This window comes from Bactrocera tryoni, chromosome 1 (assembly GCF_016617805.1).
Source record: "Bactrocera tryoni isolate S06 chromosome 1, CSIRO_BtryS06_freeze2, whole genome shotgun sequence".
In the NCBI taxonomy this organism is placed as follows: Eukaryota; Metazoa; Arthropoda; class Insecta; order Diptera; family Tephritidae; genus Bactrocera; species Bactrocera tryoni.
In genome coordinates, this window is record NC_052499.1 from 25127739 (window position 1) to 25147128 (window position 19390).

General features: G+C 37.1%; 1 protein-coding gene across 4 annotated transcripts in view; it reads left to right on the top strand.

Moving 5' to 3' along the window:
* The window catches only part of LOC120772068 (histone-lysine N-methyltransferase, H3 lysine-79 specific), a 122828-nt gene extending 110153 nt beyond the window's left edge, over positions 1–12675 (top strand). For all 4 annotated transcript variants that reach the window (XM_040100481.1, XM_040100465.1, XM_040100458.1 and 1 more), the window contains 4 exons: positions 189–4631; positions 5181–5420; positions 5509–5985; positions 10944–12675. In XM_040100481.1, the coding sequence (XP_039956415.1) occupies positions 189–4631; positions 5181–5420; positions 5509–5985; positions 10944–12310 (6527 nt within the window). In that variant the 3' untranslated portion in view covers positions 12311–12675. The remainder of the gene's footprint in view (positions 1–188; positions 4632–5180; positions 5421–5508; positions 5986–10943) is intronic.
* Positions 12676–19390: the final 6715 nt, after the last annotated feature.

The window sequence follows — 19390 nt, forward strand, 5'->3', positions numbered from 1 at the left end:
TTTATTTTAATTCTATTTTTTGTTATCTTTTTTTTTACTCCTTCTTGCGCGCCCTCAAACGTAACTTTTTTTCGATGTCGTGTACATTTTTCGTATTGATATTTATGTCCGCTTTCGCCTGCCATCGACGCCATGCTGAAATCCTTTACTAATTGCAATTCCGTTTCTCTTTGCTCTTTTCTTTAAAGGCTCCACACGCACCACACGCGATCGTGCCAAACGTGAGGCGCATAATCACGCGCTCAATAATCACCACAACCATCATCATCATAACAACAACAACAACAGCAACAGCAACAGTAATACGCACTCAAACTCCTCCGCCGCCAATTCGTCGTCCACGAATACAACCCACAACAACAGCAGCAGCAGCAACAGCACGCAACGCACCAATTCGCCGGCGGCGCATGTCAGTAACAACAGCAGTCACGCGCAACAGTCGAACGCAACGGCAACAACGACGACGTCGTCGGCTGCAACGTCCAAGACTACGAGAAATCAACAACATCAACAACAACAACGTGAACAGCAGCAAGCACAACGCAACAACTTGGACATGGACACATCGACAGAGAGCGAAGCTGAAGGCGACGTGGCAAATGGCAGCGCAACCGGTGGCACCGCCAACGGACCGACCACACGCAAAATCTGGTCCGACTGGTGCAGCAGCTCGAAGGGCAAGTCGTCGCAATCCGACGATGAGGAGAATAATAATAACTTTAGAAATACCGTCACGGCGACGGCGCGTAATGCACGCACCGTTCCACAGAAAAAGCGCAAAAAGCTTACGCGCAAGGCGGCAATTGCCAGCAAGAGCGCAGCTGCAGCGGCAGCGCAACGAGAAGCGGCAGCTGCTGCACGTGAGGCGGCAGCGCAAGAGGCCGCAATGGCAGCCGCTGCGGCGAACAGCAAAGACTCCTCGTCGAAGGAGGATGGTGGCGCTGGTAGTGGTGGTGGCGGGGCACGCGGTCGCAAAGGCCGCATGAAGAAGGGTGCACGCGGACGCAAATCTTTAAAGATCGCTGGTTTGGATGTGCTGCACAAGCAGACGCTGTTGAGTACGTCGCACGAGGTGTTGAGCAAAAAATTGCCAGCGGCGCCAGGCTGTGTGGATCAACAGCTGACGTCACTGCTCACGCGCAATATGACACATACGGAGCTGGAAATTCCGGAGGCGCCCCAGGATACACCTTACGCGCTACAAATTTTATTGGATGTCTTCCGTACGCAATACATGGCTATGATCGAGCAGATGAAGGCGAAATCGTTTGTGCCAAACATTAAGCGTCAAATACAATTAGAACAGGAGCGCAAACAACGCATTAAGAATCGCGCCAGTCAGCTGGACAAGCAGATCAAGGTGCTGATCGATGACAGCGTAATGTTGCTGAAGGCGCGCATGAATGAGTTGGGCATCAATGTCACCTCTCCCAATGATCTGATCACAAAGGCTAAAGAGATTGTCGGTCGACATAAGGAGTTGCAAGGTATAGCAAAGAAAATCCAATCGCAAGTGACGACCTGTGAATTGGAGCAGAAACGTTTGTTGAAGAAGCACCTACAGCATTTACCGGAATATCAGAAGACTTGTGGCACTAATGGACGCACCAAGGTTGAGCTGCCGAATGGCGGCAACGCAATTGACCTGAGCGAAACTGCTGCGCACGAATTGGTGCTGAAGGAGATCGCCAATACATTGGCGCAACGTAAAAAGTTATACGCGCAAGTGTCAAGTATTGAGAAAGAGGCGGCGCTCTTGGAGAAAGCAGCCGAAGAGCGGCGCACAGCAGCAGCGCTACTTGCGCAGGGCACCAATATGACATTAGCTAACACAGCAGCAGTATCAAATAGTGCGCCAACAATGATGCCCGCCACGCTGATATCGGCAGGTGCAAGCGGCGTCACACAACCGCTGCAGTTGACGACGACAAGTGGCGCGTCGGCAGGCAGTAGTGCAGTATCGAGTAGTGCACCCACAACGCCAAGTAAATCCGCGACAAACGCGACATCAAAAACACCGCGTCGTAGTCGCGATCATCGTACGCGTTCGCAGGAGTGGCCTGATGTACCGGACGTAGGCAAAATAGAGGAAAGTAATCCAGAAGTGTTAGCACAAAAGATACTGGAGACAGGGCGTCAAATCGAAGCGGGTAAATTTTCAGCCGCGACTGGCACAGGAAATGCATACACCAATGCTATGGTCAGTGCTGGCGTTGCCAGTGGCAAGCAACTGGCCTTGCCGACAACAGCGCACCACCAGCATCTCAACAATAACAATATAGCGCAATATCATGATGAGGTTCTGACGACACCGTCAAAGAAGAAACAGCATGCGCGCAGTTCGAGCAACGAACACCTACCGTCGGTGTCTATTTATGTGGCCGACAGTAACCTGATGCCGGCGCCTACAGCAGCCAATAAGCAGCAGCCGCAACAGCAATCCTCTCCCGTAAATGGTAACGGATTGCGTGGTGTTGCCGGCTTACTGCCGAAATGCGAGTTGCCTGGCGCGCGTAAGTCGTCAATGTCCGCCGCTGCTTCCGGTGGCATACAGGAATCACCTAAAGTGGCCAACTTCGAAGATCGCCTTAAGAGTATCATCACCTCTGCGTTGAATGAGGATCAAGAACATCGCAAAGCTGCCGCGCATCATATGCCCGGCTCATCAGCCGGCCACGACTTGAGCCTTCACTCATCAACACAGTCGTTAGTGTCGCAACAACCGGGTTCGCATCAATCATCGCCGGCGCCAAAACGCAGTAAACATACTGCGTCAGCGTCTTCTATGAACAATCTAAATCAGCAGGCACACCCACACCAGCAAATGCAAATGCATCACCAACAACACCCACATCATAATCATTTGCCGCCGCTACCACCACAGGCCATGCCGCCAAACAATCTGAGCAACCTCATTACCGTTGCCACTCAGGGCCCAACACATTTAAATGCTACCACCACCATATCACCAATAACACCACCGCCGTCCATTGGCAACAGCCAATATGGCAGCAGCGGTGTTGGCGCCGGAAAATATGGTGGCGGCAAGCAACAGTCTTCCGCTGCGACTGGCAGCCATAAAGGCAGCGCTGCCAAGTACCAGCAACAACAGAATAATGCGCACTTACAGCAGCAGCAACAACAACAACACATGACACACTTACAACAACAACACCAGCAACAACAACACGCACACTTCGGCTCGGCCGCGGGTGCTGGCACTTCACCAGCCGATCTGGCCTTCCATCATCGCCGCCGCAGCTCTGTAAGCGCAGCCAGCTTCGAACATTACGCTGCACAGCAGCAACAACAACATCAGCAAGCAATGATGATGGCTGCCGCAGCAGCTGCAGCGGGCAGCGCGTCATCACAACACCTCGCCAGCGCCAATCACCAACATCTAATGCCACCGCTCGAATTCAAAGCGCCCACCGTTACCGCAGAAAATCTCATATTGAATGCGTCGCAACGTTCCAACAGTCGCGAACAACTCGTCGAGGAAGTGGTGGTCGCACCACGTTCCAGTTCGGCCAACTCCGATTCGGCCATTATGTACTACCCACCGACACGCGATCGCCTAATGTCGCTAGAGCGCAGCAATAGTCGCGAATCCGCGGTCTCGCAACCGTTGCCGCCACACCATACGAACAGTGGCAGTGGCGGCAGTAGCGGCCAACAAATGTTGCCGCAACCCAGCCGGCCAAGCTCAAACTCATCACAGCCAGATTATACACAAGTTTCACCGGCAAAGATGGCGCTTCGTCGCCACCTCTCACAAGAAAAACTTAATCAACAAATGCCGCCTGCTGGCGCTATGTCCGGCTTGCCGCTATCCACAAAGACCATTGGCGATCTGGTGAATGGTGAAATCGAGCGTACGCTTGAAATATCGCATCAGAGCATTATAAATGCGGCGGTGAATATGAGCACAGTTGGTGCCCCACCGCCAATTACCGGCGCCACTAACGTGGGTGCCAACAATTACATGGACCGCGCCGCGCACGATCGTTTGCTAATTAATCCGAATGCGCAACGTCCCGAGCGCGTGCACGTGCGTGTGTTCGATGAGCAAACGCCGCCCACACATGTGCAAGGCAACGCTGTCGACGTGTCGCCACGCACTATTGGCACTGGCAGTGGGCGAAAGTCGCCGCCGGCAACGCCAACGCAGTCCTCACACAATATGTCTTCGCTGGGACATGTCGCATATAATCACAAGACTGCGACTGGTGGCACAGCAACGGCAGCGCCTCCTAATGGTGGTCGCGTCAATAACAGTAGCGGTGGCTACAACCCCTCACTCTATCAGCAAATGACGATGGGTGGCGGCAGCAGCAATGGTAGGGAAGCGACGACTGCCCGTCTTGCTGCTAGCGGTAATGTTGGCGGTGCAGTAAGCGGCTCGCGCAGTCGCGACTACCAGCCGGTTAGCTTACCACGCGCCGAAATGAAGGGCTGCATCGAGGCGTATTTCAATGATGAGCAACATCAGCAGCAGCAGCACCACCAACAACACCAGCAGCAGCAACAGCAGCATCACAATCATCAAACACACTCGCACAAGGCAAGCAGCAAGGAGCGCAACAATGGACGCGGGAATCGTTTGAACGGCAGCAATCCACCATTGGAGGGTGAGTGGGAATTATTAGAAAGGGAATTATTAGGCACTTAAGAGGTTTTTGAACTTGGTATTAGTTATAATATTGAACTGAAAGAATTTTATACGATAAAAATGCATCTACCAAATTTAATTCTCAGCTACTAAAATAGTGTTTTTTTTTTGTTCCGAAAAATCTCCATTCTCTCTAGTAATCACAGTCTAATTAGGTACTTAAATCGAAATTAAACATTTAAAATCTAATTTTTAATCACAAAATTTTGCTGAAGTCAGAAATTAAAAAACAATTTGTTATTTTATCAATAATAAACTTGCGATGAAACATTTTTTATTTTTAAATTAGGGTTTTGGGGTTACAAAGTTATTTTTAATTTTTGGGATTAAATCTTTATTTATTAAATTTTTTTTCAATCCTTATTTGAGATAAAAACGCCAAAAAATAATTTTAAATAAAATGTTCGGGATACATATACACATATATAATATACATAAATGTTTAACTATAACATTCTCCGACTTAATTATTTGCCAACATATAAAAATATCACATTTCACATCGTAGGTCTGGCAGCTTCACTGCAGGATCACGTTATGGCCTCGCGCAAATACAAGGAAGAACATGAAGAGCGCCAACGGCGGGCTGCCGCAGTGTCCAGCGACATGCATAATCAACACCATCACCAACAACACCCTCACCAGCAGCAACAACAGCAACAGCAATATGCGCATGGCCAGCAGCACCACTATCAAGCACAGGCGGCACATGGTCACAACAACAACGCCACCCCCCATAAGGTGGAAAGTGAGTACTTGCCGTTTTAGACTAACCCTACTCAGCTATTAATTGGAAATCTAATCAATTTTTTTTTTGCTCACCCATAAATGCTTAGTCGGCGTGAAACGCACTTCGCCCATGGCAAATAATCAGCAGCCACGACCCGCTAAGATGGCCCACTACAACGACAATGCCGTTGCGCATAACCAGCAACTGCATCAACATCAGCAACACCATCTAAGCAACAGTAATCCATACGCCAATATGAATGGCGTTAGCAGTAGCAGCAACAGTGGCGCCATCTCATCATCGGCGACAGGTGCACAAACACAACCGCAGTCCTCACTGTCGCCATCTTGTCGACGCAATGCGAAATTGCCACTCGAACCGCTGCTAATGAGTCCGGAAATCAACTCGATAATGAGCGGTGGCGCTGCTGCTGGCGGCGATGAGCGCCCCTTGCAGTTGTCAGCAACGGCAGCAAAAATGTCGCGCCAACAGCAGCAGCAGCTGCAACACGAACAGCAATCACGCACAGCGACCACGCCGCATAGTACAACACCAATCGTGGGTGGACGCGCCGGTGATGATGGTAAGAACTGATTGACTGTTTGCAACACAATTATTACCAAAGACGCACCAACCGCCACGTACCACCTAAAGTTAGTCACCAGCACAGCAAAAGACAAAGACCATCTTATCAAGCACTGTATGCATTCGGCTCAGGCATAGTTTAGTTTAACACTTAGCAGCATTGAGAATAGTACATACGCGAATTAGCATTGAAAGAACTCAAAATACTTGTATATGTACCTGAAATAAGACGAAATCAAGTTAGCATTAATAGTGAATACATGCATACATACATACATACACACATTTATATATGTATATAGTAATGAAAGATATAGCGAAATGCTGCATAATTTTATAAGTTTCTACCTCATCATCAGCACAAAATACACGAAATATTCCACGCAAACTAAAAATCATAATCATGTGTACAACTACAATGCCAAAAGAAAAACAATAATTATAATAATAATAAAAACAACAAATACTAACTGCATACTGCGTGCTTTGAAATTCCGTTACTAACTGCATTGTCCATCGTATTAAATACCGCTACTTGAAAGTGTCGCAACTTGTGTTTCGCTCCGCCTTTTGGTCTGCGTTTCTGCGTGTTACTGTTATATTGTTGTTGTTTGGTTCATGCATGGCCTTTTAGTGTGTAGCACAAAAGATTTAGGCATTTAAGCTGAATTTGTACAATTGTGTTTGTAATTGCCACATATTAACTAGCGTATTTTAGTATATTTTGTTAGCTCACTTTTCAATTGGCAAAGAAATATTTGCTTAGAATCATTTTTTATTAATAAGTTTACTGTTATTTTTATAAATAATTTTTACGTCGCACTCTTTGAACACACAAAAAAGACGCCTTTATTTAGTTCATAAGTTTTTCGCAAAAAAAAAATATTATTCTTGTTTATAACACATGATTTTTCCTAATTTTTACGCTTTCCTACATATTTGGTTTATATGTATGTATGTAAAAAATTTCGAAATTTTTTATCGCAATTAAAATTTAATCAATTTATTTTTTTGTCAACATACATAAACGCTTTTTTATTTTTTCCCCTCTCCGCCTAATTTCCTTGGTGTTTTGGTTTCGCGGCTCCACTGTCTGGGTGTTGGGTTTTCTTTTAGTCCATTTTCGAAATTATTTTCTTGCAATTGAATGTTTTTGTTGTTACTTTAGGTATTGTTGTATTTCGTAAGCGCTAAGATAGTTGGAACGGCATTAATTTTTAGCAAGTTTTCGCGACAAACGCGACGGTGACAGGTTAAACGACAACAAAAAAAGAAAATAATCTTACTTCAGTTTTAATAATGTCTGGTTGTTTCAGCATTTCTGGAAAGATTTCTGACAGATTTTTCAAAGTATTAGAAATGTGCAATTGGTTGATATTGGTACTTCAATCTTCGAGAAAGTGATATTCTATGAAATTATATATAAACTTTACGCTGCTTGCATTGGCTTTTACCAGCACACAGTAAAAAAAAAGAAAAACAATCCTAGAACACTACTGTGTAAAAAATATTTACATAGCCTCAAACTTTTCTCGCCAATTTCTTTGTTTTAAACTTTATGTCATAACTTGCGGTTTTGTATATAATAATTAAAAATTCTACCAATCTCTATATCGACATTAAATCGCTGCTGACGTCATTAATTAGAGTAAAATATGGAAATGATTTATGGAGCTTATACGTTTTGTCAATCGTTTAGAATAACTAGTATTAGTCGGTTTATACGCTGCTTATGAAACCTGAGTTGAAATTTGACAAACTTTTCACGTATTGAAGAGTAATTTGTTTGAATTATAAACATTTTTCGAAACAATATAAAAACTGTTAATAAAAAATATTTGTCATAAATATTTATTTATTTAGTATTAAAAATTTGTAAAAGTGCATCAAGTTTTCGTGCAAATTTAAACTGCTGAAGCCAGTTTCTGTTGTAGCGGCAGAATTCTGGCCGGAATAAAAATCCGGGTCCGTTCCGATTACGTAGATCCGACTGTCATGGGAACGGACTACCGAAGCCAGTGGTATTGTATCCTGCCAGGGTTGTGAATTTTTCAATTAAAAAAACGAAATTAATTGAATTTTCAATTTTTAAATTGCACATTTTGGATTAAATTAGTTTTCCTACATTTAATTCTGATTAGATTTTCAGTTCTTTGTTTCGAAAATGTATTTTTTAATCCAAAATAGGGTATTAAATATCATGGTTCTAGGCGAGCTCTAGTTTAAAATGGTCGAACACGCAGTACGAACGAAAAAATGGAAACTCAAAGACAATTTATTGTTTTATTAATTGTAAACGTGAGATTAATATTTTTTTACTTTTCAATGCGGTATTTGCGATTAAACCTTTTTTGATTCCGGCATTTGGGGTTATAAATTTATTTTCAAAATTAAATTGATTAAAAATTATTTTTAATAAAGATTTTTCGGTGTTAATCTAAAAAAAAAAATAATTTAACTGTTAATTCAATAAAAATAATAATAATTTCAATGCTAATCAATTATTATTTTTTAATGATTTTTTTTTTGTAACATGATTGTTTTTAGATTGCTCAAATAAACTGCTCTAGTTTCCATTTTCTTGTTGTTAAAAATAATTTTAGTATTATAATTAATTTTCTTAAAAGCATATATACTTTGACGTCTCAAAAAATAGTTTAAGAATAGAAAGGAGTATACTTTTTTAAACCAAATAACGTTACATTTCTAGTAAAATGGGCTCTATTTTTGAGTTTACTGTGAACCTTATTAGCTAAATAGTTCTAGCATCGATATTTTAACAGTTTTGTCACATTTCAAAAGACATACATATATAGAGATTTCATATAGTCTCACAAAGCTATCAGTTATAATGAACCGAAAATTATAGCGTTGAAAATTCTAAATTCGTAAACTTATTTTTGTATATAACCCAACAACAATTTTTTTTTAAAAAGTGTGAAAATTTATGATTTTACGATGAGTTATGACAAGTTGTGAGTTTCCTAATAAAATGAATAGGAACAATATTTTTAAATTGCCTTTTAGTGGTCCTAAGCAATATTAGTATGTATCGGTTCTTAGTTTTCATAGTTTTTTTTTTTCAATTTATACAAAAATGTTTGTCTCAAAAATTCAATTCTGTAGAGGTCAATAAAATATTTGTTTCCGATTTCAGATCATAACATATTTTTTTTAAATTTTTTTCACGAATATTGTTACACCGTGAATTAAGTAAATGTTAATGTTTAAACTAAAAAATGTATAAACTTTTTATGTATATTTTTGAAATTTATTTTATAAGATTTTATTTATGTTTTTTCTTTTTATTTTTTATACTTTTAATTTTTGATATTTTTTTTTATTTATTTGTTTGTTATTTATTTTTATTTGTTTTTATTTATTTTTTTTTATTATTTTTTTATTTATTTTTATTATTATTTTATTTTTTTTTTTTTTGGTTCATATAAAATTTTCAAAAACTCATTGTAAAAAATTGAATTGTTTAAAAAACACAAAAAATATGAAAATATCAGAAATATCTGAGAGCCTCTATCAACCACGTGCAAGATTAGACCTTAAAATTTTAAAAATTAAAATAATATTTCTTTAAATTACCGCTCCATCTATTTCATTTTCCAATTCCATAAGCGCACACTGCCTTCTCGCTATTTTTGCACTCACATTATTTTCTTAAGACTTAACCGCTCATGCCTGCTTGCCTGCTATATTGAATAACTTCTTTTGCACTTTGTATTAGCTGTGTATTTGATCTCCTCATTTATATTTTCCTACACATTACATTCCAGTTTCCAAGAAATCCTCCCATACCATTTCTGCTCCATACAGTAGCTATGGCTATAAAAAGCTCAAAATTTAGCTGACGAAAGGGGCTTACAAATATTTTCCACACCCCATTGTGATTCACATATATACGTACATACATGCATATATATACTAATGTATATATGCGAGATATATAAAACCTAATTTGAATATAAAAATTATGTAACAATTGGTAAGTGTCTGCGAAATAGTTATTGATTGCTTTTAGCTATTTGTTTGTATTATTGTTGTTGTGATTTTTAGTTTTTAGTTAATTAACAAGTCGTTTATCTAAAGTCAAGCATTTATTGTACATAATACTAAGTCTATACTAATACTCGTATCCAAAAAGTGTAGCACATGTATACTCTAGAAAAATTACACAAATGCTAGAAAAAGCTTAAAGACTTAATTAAACAAATTATGAATGTTTTGAAACCCCATACATACGGTTTTTATACACGGAAGAGGGTGTAACTATACAAACTGATCAATCAAAACCAAAGTCTTGTACGGGACCATTTCTTTGAGAAGATATCTTCACGTAATTTGGCATGAATTATTCCAAGGTAGTGGTACAATAATCGAAGAAAATGTTCAGATCAGACCACTAGACTGGTCGGCTAAAATCCAGACCTTATTGGAACACTTTTTGTATTTGACAATATAGCGTGACGAAATTTGAAACGGATTATTGTCCAAAGTGATTAAAACATATACATATGTATACTCTTTTTTGGAAATTTTTATATTTATGAAGATTATTCTAGCTTCGTTTTAATCGAAATTAACGTTTTTCGTTGATCTCTTTTAAAAAATTACAAACTGTTTTTAAGTGTTGGAAACGGCATTAAAGCTAACGTAACTTACATTTCTAATATTGTTAAATAACTATAGCAACAAATATTAATTGATAAATAAACCGTTTATTTTAACATTTATAGGTTAGGTTTGCTTACGCTTACTGACTAAAGCTCCCTTAACTTGTTAACTACTTATGATCATAATTTAAACACATTCCATGCTAAACACACACACTGAAACATCACAACACCACACTCACCCAATTACAGTTCAAAATCTAACCGTTTAGTTTATAAGTATGAAAGTTTCGAAAAAAGTCTGATACATTTTTCCTTATTTTCCACATAGATGATGTCATCGCCGACGATGAAACACACTGGCAACATCGGGTCAGCTCCGGCTTCGATCGCCTAGTCGCCTTCGCCTCCACCGAATTGGATAAGACGCGTCGCTCTATTGACACGGACATAGTGCCGTCGTCGATCAGCTGCAACACCTCGCCCGATTCGGGTATTACCCACAGCAGCAGCAGCAATTCAGATACGGCGCGCACATTTCTCTCCACCTCGTCGACATCCTCGCAACTGGACATGCCCATGAGTAGCGGCGGCAGCAGCGCTGGCAGCACCAGCAGTTCCAGCGGTTGTAGTGTGAGTGGCGCTAGTGCCAGCTCCGGCGGCAGCGGTGTCAATAGCTACATGCATGGACACCTACACCATCATCATCATCATCATTCGTTGTTGTTGCATGCACATGGCAATGGCGGTGGCGGCACCGCTAGCAGTCACGCTTCATCATCAGATCACCTCAGCGATAGCAGCATGAAATCAACGCATTCCGATGTCGCTTCTATGCCGCCGATAACGTTGCTGAAGGCGAACTCGGCATCACCGGTTGACGCGAGCGCCATTGATAGTCCGCCGCTCTCTGATATCGGCTTGCCGCGCACACCCAGTCCGAATGCGGCCGTGCCGACGCCTCCCTTGGCCGCAGCTATGGCGGCAGCGCATAGTGTCACACCGACACCGACACCAACACCACCGACCAGCGCCGCTGATCCCTATGGCAATAATACACTCAAGATACCCTTAAAATATCAACGCAAATCGAAGTCGTCATCGGAGAAGCATTATAAGAAGAAATTCTGCGAACGCAATTGGGAATACGATTGTGATGATCTGTTGATGCCATATGCGAATAATAACAGTAATGATGCCAGCAACAACACTCTGATTGAGGGTTGTGCAGCAAACGATGCGGTTGGCAAAGGAATGGCTGGCGTAATGAAAAATGGTCCCACATCATTTGCTAAAACGAATGGCGGCGAGACGAAGAAATCCCATCAAACGAGTCCTGAAAAATCGCCAAAGCGTCAGCAACAACAACAGCAACAGAATTCTTCCGAGGTGAATACTAAATCCGCCGAAACACTCAATCATAATCACAACAGCAACAACAATCTGTCATCGACTACATCGGCGACGACGGCGACAATGCAAAATCTTTCGCAGCACCACCATCATCATAAGTCGTCGAAATTTCGACCGAAAGGCAAGGATTGGGACTGGTCCATGGATAGTAGCAACAGCAGCAGCAATGTGAACATCAATAGCGGCGTCACTGGCGGCAACAGCAGCGGCAACAAGTGCAAAGCGGACGCAGGCGCCGCAGCAGCGGTATCTATAGCCGCGCCCACAACAACCAATGTTAGTTAAGTTGAAAGTGTTGCATAATTTTTCGTTATTTTTTTGTTTGAATATTTATGAACTTGTTCTGAGCACATGACACTTGTAGCCCCTACATAATCGGTCGTCTGTTGGCAGCAATTGGCAAATCAATAGCAACTAATGTTAATTTATATATTTATTTTGTAATTTACATAAGATAAAAAATGGTTTAATTGCATCATAAATTTCGTTCTCGTTGATCGCTATTAATTTTACTGTTAAGTTATAAATTTACTACAGGTACCACGCTGCTTATTTCAATTAAGTAAAATTTTTTGTCCCAAGTGAAAAATAACCTACAATTTGTACAGTTATTTAAACGTAAACTTACTCGTTAATTTAACATATTTTTTTTTAATAATTTTTGGATACTTGACTGAGTGTATTCAAGCTACTTGTTATTCTTTTTTTCAAAATGTGTTCTCTAACCTTTTAAAATTCAATTGCAAAATATGAAATATTTGAAAAGCATGAGGAGTGTAGTGTTTAGAGGAACGCCCCAACTCTCCTAAAAACTGGGTTCGATTACAACATCCGACATATTTGATGTCATAACATTTTTTAACATCTGACAAAACCTCTTGTTTTAGAACTGGTTTCGACCACAGCTGTATTTTCGAAGCTCCAAAGACAGACAGTTTTGACAGAATGCAACGCCACATCAACGACTTTTAAGACGTACTGTGTATGAGGTGTGCTCAAAAAATAGCGGGAATTTTAAAATTTAAAATACTTGGAACATTTTTGTACTATGTTGAATACATGCTGTTGGACAATCCCGTTATTTTTGTACACAACTCGTATATTAGTTGTCTTTTGAACTCACTGACGTACAATAAGTTTCCTTTTCATTAGGGTCTTTTCACACAGTTTGGCAGGTCCTAAACCCAGCTTACAACCCTGTGGAGGGATGGTTCGCCTTCAAACGGATGTTCTTTGGTCACCCAGAGGATACTTGGTTTAAGACCGGAAGTCGTGTGCCGCTTAAACCATATGTAAAAGAATCGTTTCTGACCAGTACCAAGTGAATGGCGCTTTGAGAACTTTCCTCACTGCGTAAGCGATGTCTATGCCAATAAAGAAGAGAAGAGAAGACATAAAATATTTTCATATTTTGCTTTAAATTTATAAAATTTCAAATTTGAAACTAAACTTCTATTGAAATATTTGCAATAATTTGTTTATTACTTTTTTTGTTGAAAAATACTTTTAATTAATATTTTAATTTTTGTAATATATTTTTTGAAATTGTATTTTATTTTTCTAATATCAACCGTTGTTCATTTGATAACTTACTATGCGCTATAGCTCGCTAAAGTTTTCTGCATAAGAAAAAGCTTTGAAAGTATAAGTTTTTTCTTTAATGTCTGTGTATGTGAAGAAAAAGTTTTTAATTTCCAATTTAACGTTTGGAATATGAAAATTACAACAACAACACGCGCCAACCACTTCGTGCATGGTAAGGTAACTGAACGATGTTTTTCATTAACATAAGATTTTGACAAAAATTGTTATTTTTTAAGTTTTTTATAAATTAAATTAAACTTTATTAATGTAATTTTTTTTAGTTTTATTTTAATTATTTTTTGAATGTAATAATTTTATTTATTTTTTCTAAATTAATTATAACAATTTTTTTTTTAATTTTAATTATTACAAATTTTTTTTTAATTAATAACTGTTTTTATTATAATACTTTTTTTAGTTCTTATTTTTTAGTTTTATTTTTATTTCTCACCGCGTGGCGGTTTTAAGAATTACTTTTACTAAGTTCACTTAAAAAATAATTTGTCATGCTTAAATTGTATTATATTTTTTGAACACTTTGTTTATTTTTTCTGCTGGTTTTACATTTGTTGATATGAAATGTTTTTTCACACAGTTTGCTTTGCACAGTTTTAAATTTATATTTGAAATTATTTGTTAAACTCTATAATAAAACTTAATTATTAATATACTAAATTTGTTTTTTTTTTAATATTTTGTTGCATAGTGTAACAACATTTGCCACATTTTAATTTGTGAACAATTAAAGAAATATTTAATAAAACGAAATTTAAATTACAATGCTGATTTACTTTAGATTTAACATTTTTATAAAAGAAATTATTAAAATTAGTGAAATTTTGTTGTTAAATAAGTCTGAGGGTAAAACAAACCATATTTTTGGGAAAAACAATTTCAGCAACTGCAACGAACGCATTGAAAACGAAGCTTTTGCGCTGAATTGCTGATAAAAAAATTTAAAACAAATAAGTAAGGCATACTTTTTTGCAATAATTTTTTATTTTTGCTGTTTTTTTTTTTTTAAATTGTTAAGCGACGACAGATTTTATGCACATGCGCAAAGGCATAACGTTATGTATATATATAAGTAATTTTAGATTTAAAAACCGAAATAAAGGAAAACAATTTTAGCATGGAAAAATGTATGCAAGGGGAAGCTAAAACATTTATTGTATATTAAATGATAAAAACAAAATAAAAAATGTTAAAATTAAAAAATGAGTTAAGCGCAACACAGGCAATGCAACGGTAAAAAGTTATTTAATGACAAATGTATGCGTAAACAGTTTAAGCAAATTGTAATAATAATAATAAATACATATATACACACAGATATACGTTTGTATATAGTAACCATGTAATGTAATATAATTATAGAAAAAGTAAATGTACTGCAAAATGCAACAAAACTTGTAATACTAAATAATAATAATAATAATGAGCAGTTACGGTAAATAAAATGTAGAGAAGGAATTATGCAATTTAGTTAAATAATATTTAACAATTAAATATGGTAATTAAAAAAAATAATAATTAAATACTAGCGGAAAAGTAAATAAACATTTAATGCAGCAACATTAATTTAATACATAATTATTATATAATACTAGTATTTATGCAACATTAAAACCGAAACAAACTTAAAACAAAAAAGAGCGTAAAATTAATGCGAAAAACATGAATTTTAGGTTAAGTGCAACCGCAAACAATTCACGTTCAGGAAATGAAAAATGAATAGTTCTTTAATTACAACAACAATTGCAATGTATTAAAAATGACAATTTATAAACAGCAAATAGCAGTTACAATATTAAAATAAAGAAAATTTAATTTAAATTTAAATATTATTACACTCGTGGTACAGTTGTTTCGAACGAATGCAAATGCAAATGAATAAACAAATACAGTAACAACAACAAATAATGATGGCATTTAATTAATTTACAAAATACAAGTTAGCAACGTAAACAAACCTAAAACGAACGAAAATTTACGAATTGAATAATTGAATTTTTAACAAAGCAGTCAAAGCTGAAATAAAATTAAATGGAATATAATAAATATACGTAAATAAAAAGAACATACTAGTGTAGAAATAGTAGCGCGAAGGTAAAACAAATGCAGTTAATTTCCCGTTAAATGCGTGCGAATCCAACCAACGCACGAATAATTTAAGCCACACTTCGTTAGGAGCGGCGATTCGAGCTTTCGCCCTCTCTCTTTAAAGTGTGCTTTATGCCAGGCTGGGGCACAACACTTCGGTTTTACAGGCAGCGGGCAAACGATTTTAATACAAAAATGGTGCTTACGAATTTGCTTTTTTTGTTTTTTTTTTTTAATAAAAAGTCAATAAGAGTAAATGAATATCCGCTCTGAAAGGGCAGACTGTTAAAAAAGTATTGCAATAAACAAGAGCGCACGAACTTGGGCGGCAGTGCACTTGATTTGGTGATTCTAAGCGTACAACTATAACTTAAACGAAGCTGTAAGAAACCTTTTCAGCAATTCATTCATTCTTGCTGAGAGTTTCGTATGGATTGTGAACCGTAAATTAATATTTATAAAAAAAAAATTTTCAATTGCTGCTAAAAAAGAGATGAAAGTTAATCTTTCAAACGCAAATTAATGTTGTCGTTGTTGTAGGGGCAGAAAACATTTCTGACATAATTTTGAAGAATTCTACCGAGTTGACAGTGCTTGGTCGGGTCCGTTCCGGTTACGCAGACCCGACTGTCGTGGGAACGGCCGCAAATTAATGACATTATATGCCAAAAAATTTTTGAAAGCGGGATTGGTTTTTATGTTTGTATTTGGTAATACGTAAAACATAGTTTAATGTTGATTTTTCCACTCTTTCCGCGATTTGACACTATTATTTGTTACATCTAAAATAGTTTAAAATTGATTTTTTTCTGAAATGCACCATTTTTCTAATATTTTATATCACTTCCTTTTTTCGAATTCTAATTTTGGGATATTGGTGCAATATGTCATTATTAGTTATTATTTTTATTGAAGTTAGTCAAATATTAGTTTAGCTGGAGCCAAACGTATATAGACTGATAACATCTTAAGCTTGAATATCCTGTTAATATTCGATTGTGCCGCGAATTTCCATATACGAACTATTATACACTAACCTGGATAAAATGCAGATAGCGTGATTATCCGCATGAGTATGCACCTAATTCTTCTTCTACACGGTTTAAAAATAAAACATTTTTTTAATTTTTTACTTGATTTTATTCCATTTACGATTCCACGATTCGAAATTTATTGGACTTAAATTTCCATTTTGTGAATACAACCAAGTTTACTGGTTAGAGCACATTTTAGGGGAATGATCAATATTCTTTTTACACGAGTTTTTCTGGTACCAATCTATCGTGTAAAGGAAATTAGGTGTTGTTTGGAATGAAGTTCAAATGAATAACAACCGGATAGCGTGAATAACCGATTAATATTCGTTTGTACGGTTATACAGATATCCATATATACGAAGATTCAAGTATATACTTATACGTATGCACATATTGCCACCTGAAATGCAAAAGAAAGTATTTTCAAAAAATTCGAAATGGAGTTGTTTATTGCTTACGGTTCACAACACCATATTACATATAAGTAGCACTAAATTTTCAGCTTCCGCGGCCAGTTATAACCAATATATAACCATTTTATAACCAAAACTCAAATTTTGTTTCAATATGAGTGGTTTCTATTAAATCATTTTTCCTTCGCCTGTCAACTTATGAAAAGTGATGTTACGTTATTTTGCATTTTAGGTGACGATATAGACTTTCCACTCACATGGATAAAGTCTGGATAGGATTGTTGTCCGAACAAGCATAGTTTGTGAACTTACCCGGTTATTCGTTTGAAAGTAGTTAGGATATATCAAGATGCGTATATATATTATGCGAAGACTATTGCGCACATTGTTTTACAATATTTAACAGCAACAGGTCCTTTTTCAAAACTTAAATATGCTCAAATGCAACCCTGGTGAATTTTTGGAAATTTGCTTTAAATTATAACGCATATTTATATTGGAAACATTTGCGCTTATTACTTGTTAGTTTACGTCATTTAATTAATCATAATTTAGATATTTTGATTTATCCGGAGAGACAAAATTCTTTACGAAATTTGCGGTACTAGTTTTTTTTCAATTTGAGGTTAAGTAATATTTTGTATTTTTATTTTTTAATTTTATTTTAATAATTCATTTTTAAAGACAGGAGAATTGTCTTCTCGTAGCACAGTAGTAATTTATATGTTCACTTGTTGTCGGGAGATTACATAATACAATTGGGGCATAAATATAGAGAACTATTCATTAATAAAGTCATTTATATAACTGTGATCTATGAAATGTGAGATTATTAACATTAACATCATCTCATTCATTCTTGTTTTTTACTTACCAACCGAAAGTTAGGTTAGATCCTTACAATAACAGCGCTTGGTGGAATGAAATCCAGGTCAAATGCGTTAACGTAGAAACGGCTGTTTAAATAACTCTCCTCCGTTGCACTTCTTCACTATTCGTTGGTCTAATAATAAACTACTTGAATCACTGTGAGTAAGCTTCGCTGCCTCTCCAACGCTTTACGATTCCTCATGGAAAATGGGTGAAGCAAGACCGTCTTCAATTAGTTTTAAAATTGGTATAAACGGTAATTGTTTTGACTCGTTTTACCTTAATAATGACAAATACTAGAGCTGTCGCTACCGCTGCCTACTATAATACTAATGTTGGCAGCATAAATTTGGAATAGTTAAAAAAAACAAAAACCAGTTGACTTGATAGAGTCACTACTTTCGACAAACATTTTTCCTTTTATTTTTATTTATCTTCGATTCATACATATTTGGAAAATTTCTAAATTGTTTTATTTTGTGATTTTCTATACTTCGACTTTTTACTGCTATTTAGCTTGGAGACGAATCCCAGAGCTTCAGTGCATTTGAAAGCTAAGTACAAATTCAGCGTTAATAACCGTATCTTGATCCTAATCCTGATCGTGCGAAAAAAATTTTTAAATTTTAAAATTTTTTAAAATTAAAAAAAATGTTGCTCGAGCATAAAAATGAAAGTGAAAGCAGCGCGGCTTATACAAAATAAAATGGCATCTCTGGAATAAAAAATATGCAAAGGAGTTCATTTTAAATTTACATTTGAGTGCACTGCCCCAGGGGAGTCAATGACAGTGAAATGAAATAACCTTTTTGCAAATGAAAATAAAAAACAGCAGCAAATATGTAAGTTTGTATATTGATTTCAAAATCCCAATTGCTAGCTAGGGCATTCAGTCTATGAAAATATTAAAAAAAAGAGTTAGAGTAACAACGGGACTTTTGTTATTAATTTTTCATTGGAAAACTTTTAAAGTATTGGCATTCCTACTCAGGGTGAATAACATACACACACACAGACATAAAATAAATAAGCCTAAATATACTACGCGAATTATACAAAATTAAATATATATAAAAATATGGAAAATACAAAAACAAAAACAAAAATAAAATGAGAAAATAAACAAAATGTTTCAAGTGTCAACTCACAAACCGATGAACCTTTTTTCCACGAAATTAGAAATACAATTTTTTCACACACGTATGTACGCATGCATGTCTATATATATGTACATATGTATGTGTGTAAATAATAACAAAAACAAGAACCATTTTACGAGAAAGACTCCCAGAACTCAGCACGCCTACCCAAAGCGATTACTTTTGCATAATACAAATGCAAATGCAAAAACAAAAACA